At 51.9% G+C, this 22,946-nt stretch overlaps 2 protein-coding genes across 2 annotated transcripts in view; one reads left to right on the forward strand and one right to left on the reverse strand.

The window, feature by feature from the left end:
• The first annotated feature begins 2,843 nt into the window (after positions 1–2,843).
• PIMREG (PICALM interacting mitotic regulator) lies at positions 2,844–6,417 on the forward strand. Its single transcript, XM_003799030.2, has 4 exons — positions 2,844–3,165; positions 4,751–5,046; positions 5,642–5,737; positions 6,367–6,417. Exons 1-4 carry the CDS (start codon positions 2,878–2,880, stop codon positions 6,398–6,400), a joined length of 714 nt encoding a protein of 237 aa, XP_003799078.1. The 5' UTR covers positions 2,844–2,877; the 3' UTR covers positions 6,401–6,417.
• A 5,151-nt stretch (positions 6,418–11,568) lies between these two features.
• The window catches only part of PITPNM3 (PITPNM family member 3), a 102,874-nt gene continuing 91,496 nt past the window's right edge, over positions 11,569–22,946 (reverse strand). Inside the window, exons 15-20 of the mRNA XM_012810954.1 lie at positions 20,061–20,177; positions 19,468–19,616; positions 19,045–19,194; positions 16,992–17,175; positions 13,247–13,375; positions 11,569–11,891 (exon numbers count right to left, since the gene is read on the reverse strand). Of these exons, the coding sequence (XP_012666408.1) occupies positions 11,586–11,891; positions 13,247–13,375; positions 16,992–17,175; positions 19,045–19,194; positions 19,468–19,616; positions 20,061–20,177 (1,035 nt within the window). The 3' untranslated portion in view covers positions 11,569–11,585. The remainder of the gene's footprint in view (positions 11,892–13,246; positions 13,376–16,991; positions 17,176–19,044; positions 19,195–19,467; positions 19,617–20,060; positions 20,178–22,946) is intronic.

The following is a 22,946-nucleotide window of genomic DNA, read 5'->3' on the forward strand; positions in this document are numbered from 1 at the left end:
ATATATAATTAAAAATAAATATATATTTTATATATATAATAAATATATAACAATAAATATAATGCACTTCAATCATCTTGAAACCATTCCCCACCCTCAGTTCATAGAAAAAATTTATTCCATGAACCAGGTCCCTGGTACTAAAAAGATTGGAGACCGCTACTCCCAAAGGCTCCACCTCCAAATGCTATCAACATAGTAGAGGCTGGGAAGGGTAGGACAGAGAGGGGATAAGGAGAGGTTTGTTAAAGCACACAAAATGACAGCTGGACAAGAGGAATAAGTTCTAGTGGTCTTAGCACTGTGGAATGACTATGGCTACTAATACATTATATAGTTCCAAATAGCTAGGATACTGAATGTTCCCGGTACAAAGAAATGATACATGTTTGAGATGATGGATATGCTAATTACTCTGATCTGATCACTGTATACCATAAGTATCACAACATCACTATGCACCCAGAAACATGTTTAAGTATTACGTGCCAATTAAAAAATTTTTAAGAAAATTAGGAAATAGTTCACACTTACAAGAATATAGGTGCAATATGTATTTACACACAGCTATAAATAACATATATAATCATACACACATATGGTCTAAAGAATAATAAAGTAGGGCAGTGCCTGTGGCTCAAAGGAGTAGAGCGCTGGTCCCATATCTTGGAGGTGGCAGGTTCAAACCCGGCCACCCAGTTAACAACTGCAAAAAAAAAAAAAATTATAAAGTAAACATCTGTGTAGCTATCCCCCAGCTTAAGGAACATTACCTTTGAAGGCCTTTGAGTCCCTCCCTGATCACATCCTCTTCCCCTGCAACCCCTTCCAAAAATAACTACCTATTTTATTTTGGTGTGAGTGTAATCCCCTGGCTTTCCATAATAGTTTTGTCCAAATATGTGAGCGTATGTTCCTAAACCACATTGCTTAGCTTTTAGCTTTTGACTATACAATGTCATATTTTATGTTTGTCCCTAATTTCCTTTATATTATCCCCCATTGTATTTCTGAGATGCATCTAAATTATTCCCTCTGGGTATACTTCATTTTTTTCCTGCTGTACAATATTCCATAATTTGTACAATGTATATATCCAAAAAAACATGAATAAATGCTGTCAACATATGAATTTGGGAAGATTATGTTTCCAACATATCAAAACGGAGGTACACACTCAAACCATATCAGAGGGTCAAGTGAGTTAATAAACATTGAGTGCTCTGGCCTCCAGAATCTGGTGCATAATAAGTTATACCCATATGAAAAATAATGTTAACAGTGGCTGAATAATTTCCAGACCGGCGGCCTTACTTACTCATTAATAGGGTTACTTATTACCTTCCTCCTGTTGGAAATGCCTGAGGCAGGAGTGTGTGAGACCACCCTTAAATGAAGAAGGGAGCTGAGGACAGAGCTCTAGGAGCCCCTGACCTCAGGCCTGAGGTGTAGAGGGACAGTGAGGGGGACAGTAAGCAGGAGAGTGCTATTTGGAGATCTCATCAAACAAGAGATGAGTTGGGGAGAGCTCTATATGTAGACGGCTGGTTTTTGAGCTTGTCTACGTGCTAAGGGGAAGAGAGGGAGGATTTCTTTCCACTGGAGGGTCTGGGTGGGACAAGACCCGGGCAGGGCGGGGTGCAGGCAGGAGGAGGGCAGACAGCCTACTCTGGTCCATCTTCTCTCTAGGATGTGTTTTCTTGGGGGTCAGAATGAGGATGGTGCATTTGGGAAACACAGAGACCGGCAGGGCCTGTGTCAGGAAGGGAGGGTCCTGTGGGAAATTTGAATCAAAACTTCCGTGGGAACCCAGAGCTCTCCAGGACCAGGAGCAGCTGACTCTTTCGGACAAAACCACTGAGCAAGTAAAGAAAGCCAGATCTCATGACAGGATGGGAGGGGTCCCTAGGAAACCAGGGCCACTGCGGCTAAGGAGCCTGGAGCCCGAGGCCACCTGCCCCTGGGTCTTCTCAGTGTCCAGGACCAACAGCTCGGTTCGGATCGGTCAGACCAGCCTGAACCCAGGTCAAGGGAGCGGGCTCTGAAGCGGGATGCGCGGGGGGGATTGGCGAGCTAGGCGCGGTGGGTCTCAGCTGCCACGCTGCGGGGACCTTGCGGTTACAAAGCCGGCGGGGGAGCGGCCGGGGCGGTGCGGGGGTCCGGGGAGAAGAATGGGGACGACCGACCAATCCGAGAGCAGGATTCTCAGCCGCTAGAGAAGAAAGCCAGTAGGATCCCAGGAGCGCCGGCGTGAGCGAGCACGGAGCCAATCAGCTGTGAGGACGAGGGTGGGGCACAGCCGCGCGGAGTTTCAAATCCGCCCGGGTCAGCTAAGAGCATCTGTGAGCAGCTTCTGGTCAGCCTCTGGGGGCGCCGGGTGAGTGCGGGCGGGAACGTGGTGGGGCTTCTGTTCAGAGGGGAGAGGGCTGGTTAGGAACAGGTACAACAAGCGGGGTCGTGTAGGTATTGCAAGCGCCCGATCGGAAATCGGGGCGTCAGGTCCGGAGACGAGGGTTGGACAGGGACGTGTTTGCTCTGGACCAGCTTGTGAAGGAGCCGTGGACAGTGCACTGGGTGGGGCTGGGGGCCCTGCGATGCAGGTTCTCACTCTGCCTCCCTCCTCTCCTGAGGCAGAGAGATAGCGGATTGGGACACTTGGGGCTCACCATGACCCCTCTTGCAGGAACCGTGCTTCTTCCAACACCCCAGTTGCCAATCCTGCCCCCCCACCTCCCACCTCCTTGTTCACTCCATCCCTCTTCTCTTGTGCCTGGGGTCTCTGTAGCCTGGGGATGGGGATAGGGAATGCCTTGCTGACTGCTTTTTGACCTCCTCCCCAGGGTCTACAGTGGGCAGAGAAGACTCTTGGCCAGGCAGATGGCTTCTCGGTGGCAGGGCATGCGGTCCTCTGTGCGCAGGAGATCTCTCCGGAACCAGGAGCAGCTGGAAGACAGCAAGGCGCTTCAGTCTGTGGTCAGCCATCAAGAAACTTCTACCCTGGGCTCCCTGTGCAGACAGTTCCAAAGGAGGCTGCCCCTGAGAGCTGTCAGCCTCAACCTCGGGGCAGGTCCCTCCTGGAAGCGCCTCGAAACCCCAGAGTCAGGACAGCAAGACGTCCAGGGTGCTGCTCGGTCAGCTAAGAGTGCTTTGGGTGCCATGTCCCAGGTAATAGCCGTCTATTTACGGAAGATTTCCTTGGCACAGGACAGTTCCTACCCTCAAACCAACCCTATCCCCCAAAATATAGAATCCATGGCACAGGGGCTTTGGCTATTTTGTTGCCCTTTTCCAGCACTCCAAATAGTTCCCCAGCACATAGTAGGCACTGAACAAATAGTGGAATGAGTCATGAAAGCGTGGAGGAAATGGATGCTGAGGATAAAAGGTGGTAGGGGTATGGTGATAGGAAATTGCAAGCAAGTGGTTACCAGTGGGGGTCCACCAAACACAAGCTTAGTTGGCAGCACAGGGGTGTATAAGGCAGGTGAAGTAAGGTGACTCCACGCCTAGAGCTGAGGGAAAGAAAGATGCTGAGAGAGCTGGCAGGGGTTTAGTCTGGATATGGCCCGGGGACAGTGAGCTGGAACAGGGAGGAAGGCCAGAAAGGTGCTGGAGGTGCTTAGACACTCCAGGAATGCCTGGGAGTGGGAGGAATCCTAAACAGAGAGGGAAGTCTGATCAGGTGAGCATATTAGGGTTCTTCAGCTACTGGATAGGAAAGGGATTAGAAGCAGAGATGCCTCTGAGGGAGCCAGGGGCCTGGACTCACAGGGGTATAAATTTCAAGAGCTGCTCAGGAGGTAGGTTTGAGACAATGTGGTGTCAGGTGAGACATGCCAGCAGGAAGATGTCATTCTGTGGGATGTGAGGTGCCCCTGGGCCCTCCAAGGGGTTGGTCTTTAAACCTGGAATTGGGGTTATAGAGTTGTCACCTAGAAAGGACAGAAGCCATAAGAGTGAATACACCTCCAAGGAGAGAATTAGGAGGGGAAGGACAGGTGGAGGCAGGCAGGGAATCTCCTTAGTGTCTTACTGGGAATTCTGAGGATGGGGGGTGGGGTAGCTGTTCCTGACCCTTTGTAGAGAGGTCTCTGAGCCAGGTGTTAGTCCTCATTTGCAAGCACCTTTTGTTTGTTTTCATCACCCTCAGGAATCAGAGAAATGAAATGAAGCATCTTGTCGAAGGTCACATAACTCATCAAATTTAACTGAGGCCTTGCTCCAACCCCTGGCAAAACAGTCTAGCCAACGAAGAAGAGGCTTCATAGCTGTTACCAGTGTGAAAGGCCCAGGAGTCAGGGCTTGGTCCTTCAGGCATGATCAGAACTATAGAAAGCTCTCTAAGGACCAATGTGGAGGATGGATAGTGTGAGTGAGGCCAGAGGCAGGAAGACAAATGCTCGCCTGATATGGCGGAAGTAGGGGCTGTTCTTCTCTGGCCTTTTCCTTGAGTGTCTGAGTCGATCTATGCCCAGAAAGAAGGTTTGGTCTTAGATAGATGGAGGCTCTATGAGCCAGAGTGGTCCTCCTGCCACTGACCACTGCAGCCAAATGTTGAGGGTGACTCTGAGCCCAGTCTCGGCTATGAACCCATTCCACATGGAGTTGTTTCTATTCTTTGCTCTTGAGACTAAGAACAGCCTTTATTTGTGGCATAGCTAATGGGTCTAGGGGTTGGAAGTACAGCCTGGAGACGGGGATAACACGTCTTGGCTTTGTCTGCACTAACCTTTCCATGTACCTATCACAGAGAATCCAGGAGTCCTGCCAGAGTGGCACCAAGTGGCTGGTAGAAACCCATGTGAAAGCCAGGAAGGGGAAGAGAGGGGCCCAGAAGGATAATAGCCTGCCAGCTCACAGCCTGACCCAGAAGAGCACCCGGCTGTCTAGAGCCACCCCTGTCCACTCAACCACAGATTCCTGGGAGAGAGGGCATCACTACCGGTCTATCCAGATGGGCCTGCGTACCCCCCAACTACGGCGGTCAAGGAGGGAGGCTGCCTTCCAGAGCCCCTATTCCTCAACAGAGCCCCTCTGCTCTCCCAGGCAAGTGGGACAGTGCCTTTCCCCGGGGCTGGTAGCCTTCTAGCCCAGGCACAATTCCCTTTCTCTGGCTCTCCAAAACACTAACTGATCCCCAGGGACTTTTGAGCACCCCCTGTAGCTACCTGGAGCTAAGGCACCCTGAGCTGAGTCACATCCATGTTCTGAACCAGCTCTGCCCCCAGAACTAGTAGGCAGTCTAAAAAAATCCTTCAGAGCCTTGGTTTCCCTATCTGGAAAAGGAAGAAGTGAGCTTAGCTGTGACTATACATTCACTCAAGCCTCCTGGTGAGCCCAAAAGCAAGTTTTGAAGCCATCTAGGTGGCTGGGCCTCAGGTTCCAAGTGAGGAACAGCAGGGATCACCTGTCTGCAAAATCACTTGGCCTGAGTCAAAGGCAGAGAGACCCTGACCTTGCCATTCTTGCCAGGTGCTCCAGTTCACTCTGATATCGCTTCCTGAAGTTAGGGCCTGGAGTGACGCATTTCCAGCCCACCAGGGTCTTCTGGACCCACAGACACAGCCCCAGAGCTGGGTTGGGAGGAGTTCCTGCCAGGGGTTTCCAACTGGTCACTGGCAGGGCTTTTCCTTTTGTTCAGTGAGCCTGATGGTGACCTAGAGCCTGTGGGGGCAGGAATTCAGCATCTCCAGAAGCTGTCCCAAGAGCTAGACAAAGCCATTATGGCTGAAGACAGGTGAGCTGATGTTCCCTGCTTCAAAGTGACACGGCCAGGAGGGCTCCCTGGAGGCATGCCATCTCTGTGGGCAGCTGCTGGTTCTGGCTCTGACCTGCTATGTGACCCTGTCCAGTCCCCACCCCCCTCTGACCCTTTCTCTCTCATCTCAAATGTGAGATGGGATGAAAGACCTTGATTGAGGTAATGATAGAGAATGCTCCCCAGATATATTTGGCCCTCCAGGCCTTGGGCCCCCACATTTATCCATCACCAGAGCCTCACATGTGCCCAGGTACCTGGTTCCTGAAAAACCTGCCCTACCCCCAATCCTCTCCATGTCTCCCCTATGCCCTGCCTGCCCAAGGAGCTGGGAACAGTAGCACAGCTGCTATGGAGTTCCTAGTCTATCTGCTCCCACCCTATCCTGGGGCCTGGGCCTTAGTTATGGATCTGCTCACACTAGGAGGTATTTCCACATTTGTATAATGGCCATTATGGTTCTTAGGCAGGGCCCTGCCAGCTCTGACTGTGCCGAGTGGTCATGTTCCCACCACATTTCCAGGTCTGCTCCCTCCTGGTCCATACAGGGAGGGCCCCCTCACAGCCTGCATCCCTCAATGGCATCAATCTCTCTCCCTTTTGTCTAGCAGTGATATGACCGTCTTTCTCATTCATGACTAAGGACAGTGCCCTGCAGGTAACATCCTTTCCTCTTCTTCCCCCTCTTCCTCCCCCTCTTCCATTCTTTCTTTCCTTCCCTCCTCCCCCTCATGCATGAGCACCTGTGCATAAGTGAAAGCATATTGAAGAAATGAGTCTTTCCCAGAGGAACCCACAGAGTCGATGGACACAGCAGAGTAGAAAGTATACACATCTTCCTAACTGTTTGGAGCCAGTGCTGCTAACTTCACTGAGCCTGTCACTAACTGAGCATGCTGGGGACCCCTTCCAATGCTCCATTTAGTGGGGCAAGCTATGGTATCTCTATCTCCCCTACCTTTCTGCAGTGAGGGGGGGTACCCAGGGAGCTGTAACAGGAGGCAAGCCCTGTCTGACTGCGGCCCCCCCGGATGTCTGTGCTGCCCTGTGAGCTGCCCAGAGGATGCCCCCAGGAGTCTTCAGTACCCCTCAGCCACCGCTAATAGGGACATCACTAACCAGGGGCCTAAAGCTTTCCTGCTTCAGCCACATCCGGACCCATCAGTGACTGCCTGTTACAACCTGAGAGTGACTTGGGGAGATCTTGAAGAGAGGGGGGAATTGTACCTTCTCCTCCCCCAGGGCTCAGAAATTCATCCCACACTTCATTCTACCTGTGGTTGCTTCATCTGCCGTATCAGACCCAGGAGCACAAAGGCGTTTGAGAGCTCTGAACCATGTTCCTAGCAGCAGGGTCTTTGGGGAGCCCCCCATTGCCTCACTCACCCTGTGTCTCCAGGGCTGAGGCTCTTGGGCACCTGCCTCCCATCTCTGCTTCCCCTACCAGGGCCTGGTAGAAGTTGTAGGAGACAGTTCCAGGCTTAAGACCCTGGGCTCCCCCCGTACCTATTTATATGCTCAGCACAGGACAAGGGTGTGCTGGGGGGAGCAGCAGATTATTCAAGAGCAATTTCTGCCCTTTGTAAATTATTTAAGAAATCTGCTTTGTCATTTTATTAGAAAGAAACCAGCATGTGACTTTCCTGGATAACATTGCTTTTCATAATAAAAACTCTTTCTTCATTGAACATCTGTTCTCTTTCACTGTTAGCCCCCGCCCCCATGCCCAACAGGTGCTGGCTTAGAGCCATTTGCTCCCCACGCCCCCCTCCACCCCCAGCCAGCCTGCCCCCACCCCAGCTCTGGGAGAACATGAGTAAAGGGAGAGATTTCTCAACTTAGTTCAGAGCAAAGCACATTTTAAAGGCAAATAAGGTTTTTATTTAAGTGACAACATTTGAGAGTTAAAAACCAGCTCACATCAAAATCAATACCAGTTGTAAAAATCTTTTAACTCCATAATGCTGTTTTTGTCTTGTTAGAAATCAGATATTTTACATTTTCTAACGGATTTTGTACAAGGCAGCCATAAGGAATATAATAAATCTTTTTCACCACAGAACCATCCATCACAGATAATACTCAAAGTTATACACTTAGGAACAGTCAGACCACAGACAAGGTCAGACTGGCTGCCACCACCAAGTAAACACATAGAAAAGGACAGCGGGGTCCGAAGGTGGGGGGCAAGGGGTCCTTATACACGAGCCACCCTCCTCTGGCCTGCCCCTTCTTGACGTCATCTGCCTCTCCTTTGTCCCAAAGAGGGTGGAGTCAAACTCTGATTTTCCTCCCTGTTCATTTCCCAACAAGGAGCAGAGCCCAGGCCAGGCTTTAGTGCTTGGGCGTAACCCTATGGGTGATTTTTTAAGAAAGTCCCCCAAGCCCAGAAGGAAAGGAAGGAGGGAATGTTTCTTTTGGCTGAGCCAAAGAGAATAGGTTTCCAGCACTTGGCACCCAAAGCCCCAGGATTTGGTGGGAAAGTTGGTTGTTTAAGGCGGGGTCAGCTTTGAGGTTCCTCAGAGTCAGAGCAGCCCTCCGGGATGGGGCTGCACCCAACTGGGTAGGAGAGTGTCTATGCAAAACCATCGCCACCTCTGGACCCATTTCCACCAGCCTCACTCAGGGTCCAGCTTTCATTAAAGAGTGATGCGGTATTTTGTCTAAAGGATGCCCCAGGGCACAAGTATGCACTCCAAAATGGTAAAAATACAGTTTAAAAACCATGAGATCCAGCCTTCTCTCTTCCAGAGATCCCACTAGCAAGCAATCTCTGGAATACTGAGGTTCAAACATGATTGCTGGAGCCCAGCACCCAGAGAGATGGGCCATTCACCTAAATGCATAAAAGGAGTATTTTTGTTGTTGTTGTTGTTGTTAATATTTTGTAGAGTCTAAGGGAGGAGTTTAGATCTTTAGGAAAAAATCCATCAGGCTGGAAGAGCAGGCTAAAAATGACCCTGAACCCCCAACAGGGCAAGTGGCAGAGGAAGGTGGCAGGCAGGCCCTTGGCCCAGACAGCCACAAGATTGAGAACAAACATGCCACACAAGAAACAAGGAGCTTTGGTCAGGCAGGAAGATCTGTTTCCCAGCTGTTGGAAAGCAGGCATACCAAGAGCTAGAAGAATTCTCTAGAAAACAGCTGGATTGGGGGTCACAGAACTACTCAAGAAGAGGCAGCAGCACTCCTTCCAGAGAACGTTACTTGGTTCTTTTTTTTTTTTCTTTCCAACTTAACTGGACAGACAAAATTGAACAAACCACTAGTACAGAAAGTGCATGTGGATTACACAGTTGCCGTGAAAGAAATACTGAAACAGAGCTTGTCTCGTCACTAAACAGAACCACATATACACACGCTCACACACACCAACTACGGCTCCAAGGGGGTTGTGTTCACACTATCTCATTGTACACCATTAGCATCTCACTTGTGTTGTCAAAGCCCCAATCTAGGGCTCCAAAAAGGAAGGGGTGGTGGCCTTCCTGCTGGATCCTTTGTCATACCTCTGACCCCCAGAGCCACAGAACCCTGGTCACTCTGACTCCAAATTCCCTGGGATTCCCGGCTCACGGCTCCCTCTTTCTCTTGCTCCTAGCCTAGGGTTCTCAGAAAGGGAAGAGGCAATGTCTCTCACACTAATTTTTTTTTTTAATCATTTGTGAGTAATGTCATCAGTGCCTTCTGCATAAACAAGACGGTAGAATGTCAGAAAATCAAACTAAGTCTGCCCAAGTTTAAATCAGGGTATTTGGGGACAGGTGGGAAGGACTGGGGTTGAGGTGGCTATGCCATGTGAGCTGGTGCCTATGGAGACCCAAGAATGATGAAATGTTAAAGGGGGAGGGGCACTGTGAACCACCAGAAGGCAGGACCAAAGGGGAAGCTGAGGCTAATGTGCAGCCCTCCCCAACAGCCACACTGGCAGTGCTGGGCTTGGATGCAGGATACAGTGCTGACAGGCGCAGAAGAGCTGGCAGGCTGCAGACACATTTCTAGATGAGAGAGCAGGGTGGAGGACTGGGAGCTGACAGCCCAGACCCCTGCAGCCCCAGGAGGGTGCCCAGTTAGTCAGGCGATTCACAATGGAGGTGCCAGCCGCCCCCACCAGCAGCTACTATCATCTGCTTGGGAGCTGCGAGAGGTAGACATTGAGCAGAAGCGACACCAGACTGACACAGGTGCCTGCTGTGCACATGGACATCTGGGCCCAGGGGCAGCCTGGCTGAAAGAGCTGGGACTGGCCTCAGAGGAGCCCACAAGAACTGAGCTGGAACCCAGCAGGGCTGCCCCACACAGCGGCATGGCCCAGGGCCAAGAAGCAGGAGGGCCTGGGCAGGCTTTGAGGCGACCCAGGAGAGCCACACCCTGCCAACCTCAGGGGACCACCCAGGAGGAAGTTACAGGCTCAAACTGAGTGGCAGAAGGAAGGGAAGAGAACACAACAGTTGGAGCCAAAGTTCCATGAACCCCCAGAACCCTAGAATCTCAGCTTTATGCCTTCCAGGAGCCAAAAGGGAGAAATCAGTCTGAGTAAAGGTGGGAGGGAGAGAGGGAAACCAGCTCAGTACCCTTTGTTGGGGTGTGAGGTCTATCTCTGGGACTTCTAATTTGGACTTCAGTGCAAGAAAAACCTGTAGCATGGGTGGTGCCTGTGGCTCAAAGGAGCACAGGCCCCATATACCAGAAGTGGTGGGTTCAAACCCCACCCGGCCAAAAACTGCAAAAAAAAAAAAGAAAGAAAGAAAGAAAGAAAGAAAACCTGCAGCAGCTCTCCATGGAGAAGGGCCCCCTTCCCAGCTCCTCCCAGAGGGCTTTCCTTCCGGGCAGTGGGACAGGAGTTCCTCCCTCCCAGCCCCACCAGCCCCTCTCTCAGGCTGTGTAGAAGGTGTGGATCACCGGACACTCTGAGGGGCGCTTAGACCTGAAAAGCCTCAGGGGGCAGTAATGCAGGACAACCCAGGAGTCAAAAACTTGCACCAGTCTCAGGTAGGGGGAGCCCTCCAATTACAGAAGGAAGGCAGGGCCCAGAGAGGGCAAGCAACAGGCTCCAGGGCTCACAGCCAGCCCAGCTGGACCAGGGCCCAAGGCTACAACCTCACAGAGGGCACGAGGCAGGGCTTCCAGAAGAAGAACACCTGTCCTCAGGGCCACAGGAAAATGGGGAGAGTATTGAGAACAAGAAGGGGCACAATGGACACACCGTCAGCACCAGGCCCCGACCCAGGGCTGTGGACAGAGTCAGCACACACGAGGACAAGTCCAGGGGACCTCCTCTCACTCCCAGAAAGTGGCCAGTTTGGCGTAAGAAAGCCAACTCCAAAATGGTGACCCAGGATGTCACAGGGAGGGCTAGCACAAATGCCACTCACCCCTCCGCAAGGCAGCCACGAAGCTGTACCCGCCAGCAGCAGCTGGTCCTGGGGCTAGGGCAGCCAGCACTCAGTAGGGCCTGCCGAGCATCGCTGGGAAGCCTTGGGACCCAGAAAGATGGTGACTTTGCCCAAACACTTCCGCTCTGGGCATTCTTGCCCCCAGGATTACACATACATTTAACCCTGACCTGGGCTTGCGGTCACAGGCATGGGGGAGGCAGCCGCAGCCGCACTGTGATCCCCGGACCTCACCCCGTGGTAGCTCAGGGAGCCACCCGAGGCCGAGTAGGGTCCCTCCCTGCTCTGGTCGGACACTGCTGGACAGACACGGGAGGGAAAAAGCAGGTAAACGCCTGTGTTGTTGGGAAGAGGGCAGCCCCCTCCGGTCCCCGCAGGCAGCCCCCCGCAGGCAGCCTAGTTGGGCCCCCCTGCTGAGTACAACCCGCTCCTCAGGGCACCGACTCGAACTTTGGGGGCCCACGCGCCCAGCTGAGCACGGGCAGCGGCCGCTCGTGGTCCTTGTCGGACTCGGGCTGGCTCTGGGCCCGCTCGGGCTTGGGGTTGGCGACGGGCGGGTCTGGCTGCTGCACCGACATGGTCCTGCGGAGGTGGTTGCGCTTCCTCAGAAACTCGGGCTGCGCGTGCAGCCCGAAGCTGCCCTTGCGCAGGATCATGCGCGAGTTGTTCTTCTTGGGGCGCGAGCGGTGGCTGGCCTGCAGCGCCGCCAGGTGCGCGGCGTAGCCCTCGCTCAGGAACTGCGGAGAGGACAGGCGTCAGGCAGCGGTCCCGTCCCCACAACATCACCGCTTCCCAGGAACACCAGGGCGCCTCCGGCTTCTCTGAGGAACCCTCGGGAAGCACGGAGCTCCTTGCCATTCCAGGGTCCCCATTCCGCTGTGCACCTCTCTGTACCCGTGGGCGGGTCGCTCCAGAGTTCCGCGGATTCTGGAAGTGCCCATCCTTGTCACTCTAACTACATCCCCGAACGCAAGTCCCTCCCATCATCCAGCCTCTACCCACATAACTGTTACTTGTTTGACCCCGTAGCTTCCCTTCCTGCCAGCTTCTGTGTCCCCAGCAGCAGCAGCACCACCTTGGACCCCTGTTAGGCTGACTCTCAGGCCCCACCCCAGGCCCGATGAGTCGGAATCTGTGGCTCAACAAGATCTCCAGGGGATGTGGCTGCGCTGGAATTTGGGAAGCAAGGCTCTTGAGTTCCCCACTCTGAGGTGCCACCATCTTCCCGCCCTCCCCTGCTGGTCATCCTGAGCCCCCACCCCGCATTCCCAAAGGGAAGTCATCTCCTTCCCTTCCACCTGCTCCTCCCCCAACGTGCTTCTCAATCCCAACAATGGCACCTGGTCACCTAAGCCAGAAACCAAGGTAGGGGTCCTCAGCTTTTCCTTTTTCCTCCCACATATTTGTTCAGCATGGTACCAAATCCAACCCATACCCTGCCTCAGAAATCCCTCAGACCCTCCACTTTCTCTCCAATGTTCTCCCTGCTTCCTTTCCACTCCTTTGACCCACCTGCCATCTGCAGCCTGAAGGTTCTTTCTGAATCCAGCACTCTGAGGACAGAGTCCCAAATGAGGAAGGCCCACAGCCCACCTTGGATGCACTTACCAGCCCAGCTCCCTTCTCCCCTCCATGCTCATATCACAGGCAGCCACAGCTGAGTCACTGGCAATTCCCCAGATATAATGTTCTCTGTCACCTCCTGCCCTTAGCTACTGTCTCTGCCACAAATGCTTCTCCCAATCTTAGGCCCTTCCTGGGCTATTCCTTTAAATTCCTGAAAGCCAAACTAGCCCTGAAGTCAGGGAGGACCCTGCTCCCTGTAGTAAACCCAGGTACCCACCACACTATCCTGGCATGGACTGCAGATGTTTCCATCTCCCCCTGTAGACAGAATGACACCGTATCTGACTCCACTGAGGACTCTTGTCCTGCACTCTATATAGGCTGTGGCCCAAGGCAAGTGCCCCATAGTCTTTGTTGAATGAATGAATAAGTAAATGTAGGAATGAACAAATGAATGAACTGCCTACTCTACACACACCCCCACTTTCTCTGACAACCCCTCATCCCTGGCCCAGCCTCCACCTACCTGGCACTGGGTTTGGTACTTCTTGGTGGGCCGGCCCACAATGAAGATCTGGGAGGCGGGCAGACCCAGCACACTATAGACAGAGATGTCCTTCGTGGAGCCATAAGCAGCACTGATTCTGATGAAACACTGAAACATAGGGCAGCTCATGAAGGCAGGAGAGGCCCTCCATTGTGGTTTTAAAATTTCTCCCCCTTTGAAATCACCATGATGGCAACCATGCCATGATTGTTCCCAGACAACCATAAGAAAATGGAAGAAACAATTTGAGAAATACCCAAATATTTAGTAAAAGACAAGCCCTTGACCTTGAATATTCCTCCCCTCAGTAATAAGACTACCAAAGACCTAAAAACTCTCTTGCTTATCTTCCAGCAGACCTCCCCTGGAAGGCTTCCTAGACCAAAGGGACCCCCTGTTTGGGGACTTTTTATCTACACTCTGTTAGTCTGAAAGCCATGGGTCCACCCTGTGTCAAAAACAAACCACTGTCTGCCTGTTCCCTGTCCCTCCCTGCACACTAGGCCTGATACAGGGACAGGGCTCTGCCCAGCAGTCATTACCACACAATGTACTGACCTGACCTCGGACACTGGTTAAGTAATAACAAGGCAAAGCAATCCTCTGTATATAAGGAAATTGAGTTGCAGGTTTACACATCATAGGGCCAGGACTAGAGGCCTCTGACCCTGTCCTATCCACACCACACCAGATTGTGGCTTGCCATTTCCCTGCTGCCTCTTACTGGCTGGTCTGAGGTCACACCCAGAAGCCCCCAACCAGTTCCACAACCTGCCTGAGATCCTCCTTGCTCCAGGGGTACTCCCAGATCATCATCCTGACCTCCTGTCCCACCCTACTGGATGAAACTACCACCTCCTTTAGGGTGCTTGCTCCCCTAAGCTGTCCCTCACAGAGTATTCCCCTTCCATGTGCCATCTGCTTTAGTCCTGGATCACAGTTCCATTCCTCCTATGGCCCACCATTACTGGGATACTCACTGTCCTTCTGGATCACCTGCCACCGAACCCCGCAGTCTGAAGGCCTCTCACCTTCTTTTACATCAGTGGCCATCACTTCTAGGTCTGAGCCCAGAACCTCACTCTGAACTCCAAACTTGCACTTTCTCACTCTGACCAGCGCTTCTGCCCCCCACATCTCTGCCAGCCCCCAATGTGGCTGCTGTCAGCCTCACTGACACCTGCATTTTCTGCACCCACTCTCCTGCCTCATCCTGCCTGGAACCCTGTGGCATCCCTATGTCCTCTGTCTCCACCTTGGATACTCTTACCTCCTGGTATACATGCCTGGCCAGACCTCAGCCCTGGAATTTTTCAACTGTCCACCTTCTGATACACTGCTACCAAGAACGGCTAGAGAAACTCCTCAAACTGCACAACTCTCATCCTATGTATTCTTTTTGTCTCTCTGAGCCCATACTCTGCCCTCAGGTGACTTGCCTTTGATATTGAACCAAATAGAAGGTTTTCTCAGGAACTGGTTAATTCCCAGCTACCCTGTGGCTCAGAGGAAGGCACAGGCCCCTTTTGTCCCATGTCCTCTCTCCTCATTCTCCGGAACTCCTGTAACTTTGCTCCCACCTGTAACTTTACTTTCACCAGTTCCAGTGACTCTGCCTCTCACTCCTATGCCCCTCTAAGCAGAGACCCACCTTCTCTGCTCCTTACTCTGCTTCTGCCTGCTCATCCCTCTGAGGTGTCCCTTTTTCAACAAGGTCATTTAGTGGGTAGTTCTTGCCAAACCACAATGTCTTCACCTGAAAAGCGCTGTCTCCTTGAAGCCCTCTCCTCCTCCACACCTGCAGCATCTCTCTCCTGGGCCCCTCCCCCTCAAATCCTCCTCCTGCTTCCTCAGTTGGCTCCTCTTCCTGCTCTCAGGACCCAGCACCACGTCCTCGTACTCTTGCCTTTGCCCAGGAGATGCCTCCCCTCCATGACTCCAATGATCTGCCTCATACTTCCAGCTTCCAGCCTCCACCTGCAGCCCAGACCTCTCCTGAGCCATATCACATCCCACAGCCAAAACAGTCTCAATGTGTCCACAACTGGGCCCATCCCCTTCCAACCTGGTCCTCCCCTCTCATTTCATTCATTCATTCATTCATTCATTCCACTAACATTCATTGTGGGCCTACTGTGTGGCATCCTTGACCCAAATCCAGGAGATATGTTGGTGAGCAGAACAGACACAAACTGCCTTCATGGAGACCACAGTCAAGTAAGTAGCCCTTGGCTCCCTCCTAGTCACCTATCCTGGACATCTGAGAGCATCTCACTCCCTATCCAACCACCACTGAGGCCTAACAGTTCCACCTCCCGATTCTGGGCCTGTCCGTGCCTTTCTCTCCATCCCATGGGCATCACCTGGATTCTGGTTTTCCTGTCTTTCACTTAGGCCACAGCTGCCTAATTTGCCTCCCTGCCTCTCATTTCTCCTGCCAATCTGCTCTCCATATAGTTTCCAGAACAATCTTTCTACAACTCAAACTAGACACTGCCACCCCCCTGCTTTAAACTCTTTCATAGTTCTCCTTTGCCCTCAGCAGAGAGTTCACAGTCTTGGCCTAGTTTCCAAGGCTTCCAAGGCCTGTAAAGCTTGGGCCCCTGACAACCTCTGAAGGCTCAGCTCCCACTTGTCCTGACCCTGCCTGCACAGACCCGCTTCCTGGATGCCTGCAGCTCTGAGAGCATCCCATTTCCTGCCTCTGTGTCTTTGCACATGGCTATGCATTGTCTACCTAACAAACTCATAGTCATGCTTCCAGATTCAATGGAAAAATTGTCACCTCCGAGCCGCCTTCCCTAGCCTCCCCAGCGAAACTCAGGTCCTCTCTCCTCTGTTTGCCAATAGGGCCTTTTTCAACCACACACCAGTAATTGTCGGTTTACATGTCCTCCTCCTTCTAGATCAGGGATTGGCAGGCTTTCTCCTTGAAAAGCCAGATAGTAAATATTTTAGGCTTTGCACTCTGTCACAATTATTCCATTGTAACGCAAAAACAACCACAGACAACACAAACAAATGAGCTTGGCTGTGTTCCAATAAAACTATTTATGGACACTGAAATTTGAGTTTCATATTATTTTCACATGTCACAAAATATTATTCTTCTTTTGATTTTTTTCCCTCCCAACTACCTGAAAATATAAAACCTATTCTTAACTCATGGGTCATATAAAAACAGGCCGTGGGCTGGATTTAGCCGTAGTTTGTCAACCCCTGTTTTAGATCAGCAATTCTCAAAAATTTTCTGCGCATCAGAATCCCCTGGAGGGCTCAGCCTCCCTCTCCAGACAGTCAGATTGAGTGGGTCTAAGGTGGAGCCAGAGAATCTGCACATCTAAGGAGCTCCCAGGTGCTGGTGCCAGACCCACCGTGAGAACCACAGCCCCAACACCACCCGGCACAGTGTAAGCAACAGGCGAGGCACTTAAATGTCTGTTGAATGAATAACCAGATAGAGATGACAAGAGTCAGGGGATAAAGCATGGAAGTCTGATTCACATCTTGGACAAGTTACAGGAGCCTCACCTTCTGTCAGTGCCCATCGTACCTGCCTTTACCAGGCTGTTAAAAGGACCCACTGAGATCCCTGGGAATGGACTTTGCAAACGGTGCCTTGGAAGGGAGGAGGGGAAAGCTGAGTAGGAGGAAGGTCACGGTCTCACCGCCCCGGTCCAAGACAGGGGCGGAAGCCCTGCCCCGGCCCCACCCCCGCACTCACCTCCTGCATGAGGTTGCGGAGGAAGATGGCCTTCTGCCGCAGCGGGTCGTGTACCAGCCCATCCGAGAAGAAGATCATGCCCTGTGGGAAGTTGTGCTGGGACAGCCACGACACCACCCGCTGCTTCTGCATGTCTGGCCGCCCCGTGATGTATAGGATCATGTAGCCCAGGTCCTGCCAGTGCCTGGCGAGACGGCATGGAAGGGTCCACCCCTGCCCCGGTGCAGGCCGCCCACTGCCAGGAAGCCTGCCCCGCCCACAGCTGCCCTCTTGAGAAGTCAGAGGGGCTGTTCTGAGGAACTCCCGGGAGAACAAGGGCGACTCAAAGTGCACACTCTCGGCTGAGCTCCGCGGTTGTGGACATCCCGCAACCGTAACCAAACTCCACTTCCCACTCTGGCCCTCTGCACACGTCCTCCTCAGAGCCTTGGGTTCCCCTCTACCCTGTGCCTCCTCTCCCTCCTCCAGCCAAGGAGCTGTTCACTTTCACGGGGCCAGGCTCTTTCCTCCAGCCTTCTCATTTTAACCGCAGGCACTTCTCATTCTTAGTGCAGGCCCCATCTCCCTCCCAGACCACTGCAAAGCCTCGGGGGTGCCCCATTTTCCTCCACCTCTGGCCCCTATCTAATCCGGGCCATGCAACCTTGGGCAGGTTACTTAAAACCCCTCATCCCTGCAGGATTTCAATTTCCCCATCTGCAAAATAAGGATAATAATAGTATCTCTGAAGGATGAAAGGAATTAATCCCAAACATGCCTGGCCTGGTACACTGATACAATTGGCTTTATGATTATTCCCAGTACTGTTTCCATGGTGAATTCTGTAAATCACAAATCTAACCCCAGTACTCCTTTGCCTAAAGGCATTTCCGGCTCCCCAGTGCACTTGGGCATAGTCTCCATGCCTCTGTCTGTACCTGTGGCTGTGATCCCTGCTCTGCCCTTGCTGGTGGGACCTTCCCCGACACATGGAGCCCTCCTGGCTCCATTTGCTTATATTCACATCCCCCATCTTTCAAGGCCTCCTTCTCCAGGAAGTCTCCCCTGCTTCCCAAGCAGAATCAGCCTCTTTTCTCTGTGCTCTCACAGCACAGTGCAACAGCACTGCTCCACTAACCGCACACTGAATGTTGCAAGATGTCACATGAGCCCAGATCTCTCAGGGGGCCTCTGTGGTACTAGCACCAGCACATAGACTGGGGAGTTCTAAACCTGGATGATGATCTGAGAGATATGGGAAGCTTCTGTAAAAACACACGGGAGCAGGCCTCACCCCCAGGGATTCTGGTGCATTCTGAGGGGGCCCCAGGATCTGTGTTGATGCAAAACAGTTTCTGGTGAGTAGTAAAGCAGCCCCAGAACCCCATAGGAGGAGGTGAGAACACCATGAGTCCCCAGAGAGGAAGGCCCACAGCCTCCCCTTCCCTGCCAGGGACTTGGGAGGGGGTTGTTGTAATGGGAACAAAGTTTCCAGGCCTACAAGGGAGAGTCTGGTCCCTGAGATGTGCTTGAGCCTATCCAGGCCTGTTCCCATACAGCTGCTGGGCATTTTAAGGGCATGAATCTCCCAGGAGCATGAGAGCCAGGCCAGTCTTGTCTCCTCAAAGCCATCATGGGTACTGGGGTGAGACAGGGCAGTCCCCAGCCCCAGCCCCAACCCCAAGAGCACCCAGTATCTGGTATATGATCACTTGGAGGCCTGGATTCCAGTTTCTCATGCCCGTGACTTGTTTTCCACACTGGACTCTGAGTTCCTCTGACTGAGAGCCCTTCTGTATCGGTGGCCAGCACAAAGCCTGGCCCACAGTGGGCCTCATAAAAGCATGGCTGCATGGGTGGATGGAGACAGGGAGAAAGGAGGGAAAGAAGGAACAAAAGAGCTGAGGGATTTTCCCAAGAATGCTCAGTGAATTACTACTGGAGGTAAAGCTCAGCTCCCGGCCCCAGAGAGCAATAGAATTCCTAGAGGAAAATAGAAAGACAGCACATTTCCCCCAGGTCTGCTGGCTTCTGCCCCAAGGGAGACATATCCCTCATGGGCAGTAGCACTCACCGGACAACATCCACTGCACCTGGCCGGACCTTGGGGTCGCTCCCCATGATAGATACGCTGGCCGCAAAGGACCCATCGATGCTGAACACGACGCACTCCATGCCCCGGGGCAGCACTGTGAGGTAGCTCATGGCATAGGTCTGGTCACCCCTGAAAGAAACCCACCTATGGTCAGCTGTGCAGAGAGGATCAGGCATTGGCCTAAGGCCAGAGGTCCACCTGGAGATGGAGTTTGAACTCAGTCTGCAGCCAAGGTCAGAGAGAACCTGGGTGACATCAAGAGACTTTCCCCATTCTCCTCTGTCCCTAAAGACAAAGATGGGGCCCAAAGAAAGTCTGAGCATCCCATCTTCTGAACAAGCCTGGCTGGAAGAGTAGTGGAAATGGGGGAAACCTCCATGAGAATGTTCCCCTGAGTCTTACCTGACAACCATTTTCACGGGGTAGACGCCGACCCCCAAGCGCCGGGGTCGTGGCACATTATATGTGATTCGACCACTACTATTGGTGATCTCTGTGTCCAAATGTACCCAGCGGCCAGAGGACGGCTCTGCCATCACCAGGATGTCCACCTATGGGCACAGAAGGGAGTGAGGGGACTCCTTGAAGCAGTGGTTCTCAACCTTCCTAATGCTGAGATGTATTTTCATTGTTACAAAGGGGTCCAACCCACAGGTTGAGAACCGCTTCAGGGCCTGAAGGCTGAGGGGCTTCTGGCTTGGCAGAGGGGCTGGGCTGGGAAGCTCTGACCTTCCCTGGGCCCTCCACCCTCCACCCTCACTCCCTTTCTCCACTCAGCACCCAGACTTCTCATCCCCTCTCAGAAGGGGTCCTGTCCAGGCTCATCCTGTCCTCATGCTCATTCTCCAGGCCTGCCCGGCCAGGGCGCATGGCTCCCCGCACTGTGCTCCCACACCAGGGAGCCCGTCCCTCCTAGAACCCTCACCCGACACAACACATGGTGTCATGAGGCACCAAATAGACCAGCTGAGGAGGGGGTGGCCATCCCTGGGTACCTTCTCTCCAGTCAGGGCCACCATGTCGAGAGGACCGTACATGAACCGCCCCACCAGGACCTGGGGGCCGTCTTCAGCAGCAATCACATCATTGGCCCTGTGATTAGCAGTGACATTCTAGAAAGACAGACAGAAGCAGGCTCAGATTTGCTTTATCATTAAGGTGTTCTTAGGATTGGCTGGAGGAATTTGGGCCTACTGAATCACATCTTCCTATTATAAGGTGACCAGATGTCCCACTTCTGGCAGGACAGTCCCAATTTTTAACAATTTGTCTTGTGTCCTGTAGCATTTTTTAAAAAGTCCCAATTTCTGGGCTCGGCGCCTGTGGCTCAAGTGGCTAAGGTGCCAGCCACATACACCTAAGGTGGCGGGTTCAAATCCCCAGCCCAGGCCCGCCAAACAACAATGATGGCTGCAACCAAAAAATAGCCAGGCGTTGTGGCGGGCGCCTGTAGTCCCAGCTACTTGGGAGGCTGAGGCAGGAGACTCACTTGAGCCCAGGAGTTGGAGGTTGCTGTGAGCTGTAATGCCACGGCACTCTACCCAGGGGGACAGCTTGAGGCTCTGTCTCAAAAAAAAAAAAAAAAGTCCCGATTTTTGGAAAGAATGCACAAGCTAGGGAACAGGAAGAGAATATATGGTTTTCGGGAAGAGAATATACAGTTCGGTTTTCTGATGCTGAAAAGGTTAATGTAACTCCATTTGGGAATGAAGAGGTTAATGTAACTTCATTTGGAAATGAAAAGGCTAATGTAAACTCCCTACTCCCCTCCTGGGCAAGGTCACCCAGGTGGACCAGCCCCTACTCCTTTGAGCCACAGGCACCGCCCTATACATAATTTTTTTTAAATATTATATTTGTAAATTGTACTTATGTTGAAATTAAAAATAGATATTACAATACTATTTTTGTGTTCTATGAAAATTTTTGTTGCTCCATATAGACCAAATTTTTAATTAAGAACCCCCCACCCACACACCCCCACCCCACCCCATCCCACCCCTGTCAATGGTGTCCCGCTTTACCAATGTTAAAATCTGGTCACCTTATCCTATTAACATCTGCTGTCTGCTGTAGTTTCAGAGATGTGTTCCCATGGAACCCACGAGAAAGACAGACCAAGAGCCCCCCAGTGTCATTTTCAGGGTATGGCTGGGCTTCCTGCAGACATGCAGCCTCTGCTTTGACTCTCCCATGTGGCCCCGAGCTGACAGCCAGCCTCACAGCCTGTCCTCCTCTTCTAGATTCCAGGCTGGAATCTGCCTGGTCACTTGCAGTTCTTTCTTCTATACCACGGCTCACATCCAACAGCCACTTAACCATCTGTCTTTTTCTTAGATGAAAAAATTCATATTTCAGGAGTAGAGAGAATGGCGCGCCAATGCCTCATGAGCCCGACACCAGCTCCACCACTTAGCAACCAACCAGGGCTATTATTTTGCAGCAATTCTAGACACTGCATCATTTTATCTGTAACTATCTCAACATTCCTATTGTTCCTCACTTCTGGTTTCAGTTCATTCTACAGCACCACGGCCTGTATTGGCTCTGATCACTTTCCACTCCCACCCTTGCCTTTGAGACCTGAGTCGCTCAATCTGGTGACCCTTCCGTTATTCTGATGGCCACATTTTTATCTCTCACACAATCACATTACCCATCACTGGGACTCTGCTAATTAGCTTCCTCATGGAGTTCCTTTCTGAGAAATAGTCCCTGGCACATAGGTCCTCCACCTTGTAAAGCATAGACCTGTTGATAGCCCTCCAGGCGCCCCATCACCCTCTGGGTAAATGGTAATTCTGAGCAAGTTCTTCATTCTTGTCCCCTTTTGCTCCCCATCCACACCTTCTGGTTCTTTCCTCCAGGCTCTGCAGCAGCAAGCTCTAGGCCTTTGGGGGAACCATCCCTGGCCCTCTGCCCCCACAATCCGGCCATCCACTGTGACCAAACTCAACGTCATCCCCTCCAAGGAGCACTCCTTGGACACCAATTCCCACACATTTTAATTCCATTTAAAAAACATTTTCAGACACCTTATCTGCCTCAGCCCCTGAAAGGAACAAGTGATAGGCCCTACCCTGGAGACATTCAGGCAAGTGGCAGACATAAGTTCCCTTACAGAAGCACTGGAGAGAGGAGAGACAGTTATGTAAATAAGCACCTGAAAAGATGCTCAACATCACCAGTCATCAGGGAAATGCAAACCAAAACCATGATGAGAGACCCCATTATACCCACTAGGATGGCTCAAATCAAGGAGACAGATAATAACACATGTTGTGGAAGATGTGGAGACATCAGAACCTTCATATGCTGCTGGTGGGAATGGAAAATGGTACCACTGCCATGGGAAACAGTCTGGCAAATTCCCCACAGGATTAAACAGAGAGTTACTATTTGATCCAGCAATGCAATGGAACGTGACACAGCCATGAAAAGGAATGAAAGTCTGATCCAAGCTACAGCATAGATGAACCTTGAAAACACTAAGCCAAATGAAGGAAGGCAGGAATAAAAAGTCACATCTCCTATGATTTCGGTGAAATCAAATGTTCTGAATAGGCAAATCTGCATAGACAGAAAGTAGGTTACTGATCACTTAGGGCAGTGGGGAAATGAGGGAGGGAGAGGACAGCTAAAGAGAATGGAATTTCTTTTTCAAGATGACAAAAATATTCTAAATTGGCCATGGTGATGTTTGCATACATCTGGGAATATACTAAAATCCACTGAATTGGGGGCGGAGCCAAGATGGCGAACTGCAGCCAGCTTTTTACAGAAGCTCCCGTCCAGAAGGAGGCTGAAAGGACAGAACCTTAGCAAAGTAGCTGATGGTTTGGAGCAGAGACAAGAGAGAAGATTGAAGAGTGCACTTCAAC

Source organism: Otolemur garnettii, unplaced genomic scaffold (assembly GCF_000181295.1).
Source record: "Otolemur garnettii isolate 467f Iridium unplaced genomic scaffold, OtoGar3 scaffold00145, whole genome shotgun sequence".
NCBI classification, from domain to species: Eukaryota; Metazoa; Chordata; class Mammalia; order Primates; family Galagidae; genus Otolemur; species Otolemur garnettii.

What these genes read in the sequence shown, in the direction of transcription:
- PIMREG (XM_003799030.2), top strand. Translation starts at nt 2,878, where the DNA reads ATGGCTTCTCGGTGGCAGGGCATGCGGTCCTCTGTGCGCAGGAGATCT. An exon ending in CTTTGGGTGCCATGTCCCAG is followed by an intron (nt 3,166 to 4,750) that starts GTAATAGCCGTC and finishes TACCTATCACAG; the next exon opens with AGAATCCAGGAGTCCTGCCA. An exon ending in GAGCCCCTCTGCTCTCCCAG is followed by an intron (nt 5,047 to 5,641) that starts GCAAGTGGGACA and finishes CCTTTTGTTCAG; the next exon opens with TGAGCCTGATGGTGACCTAG.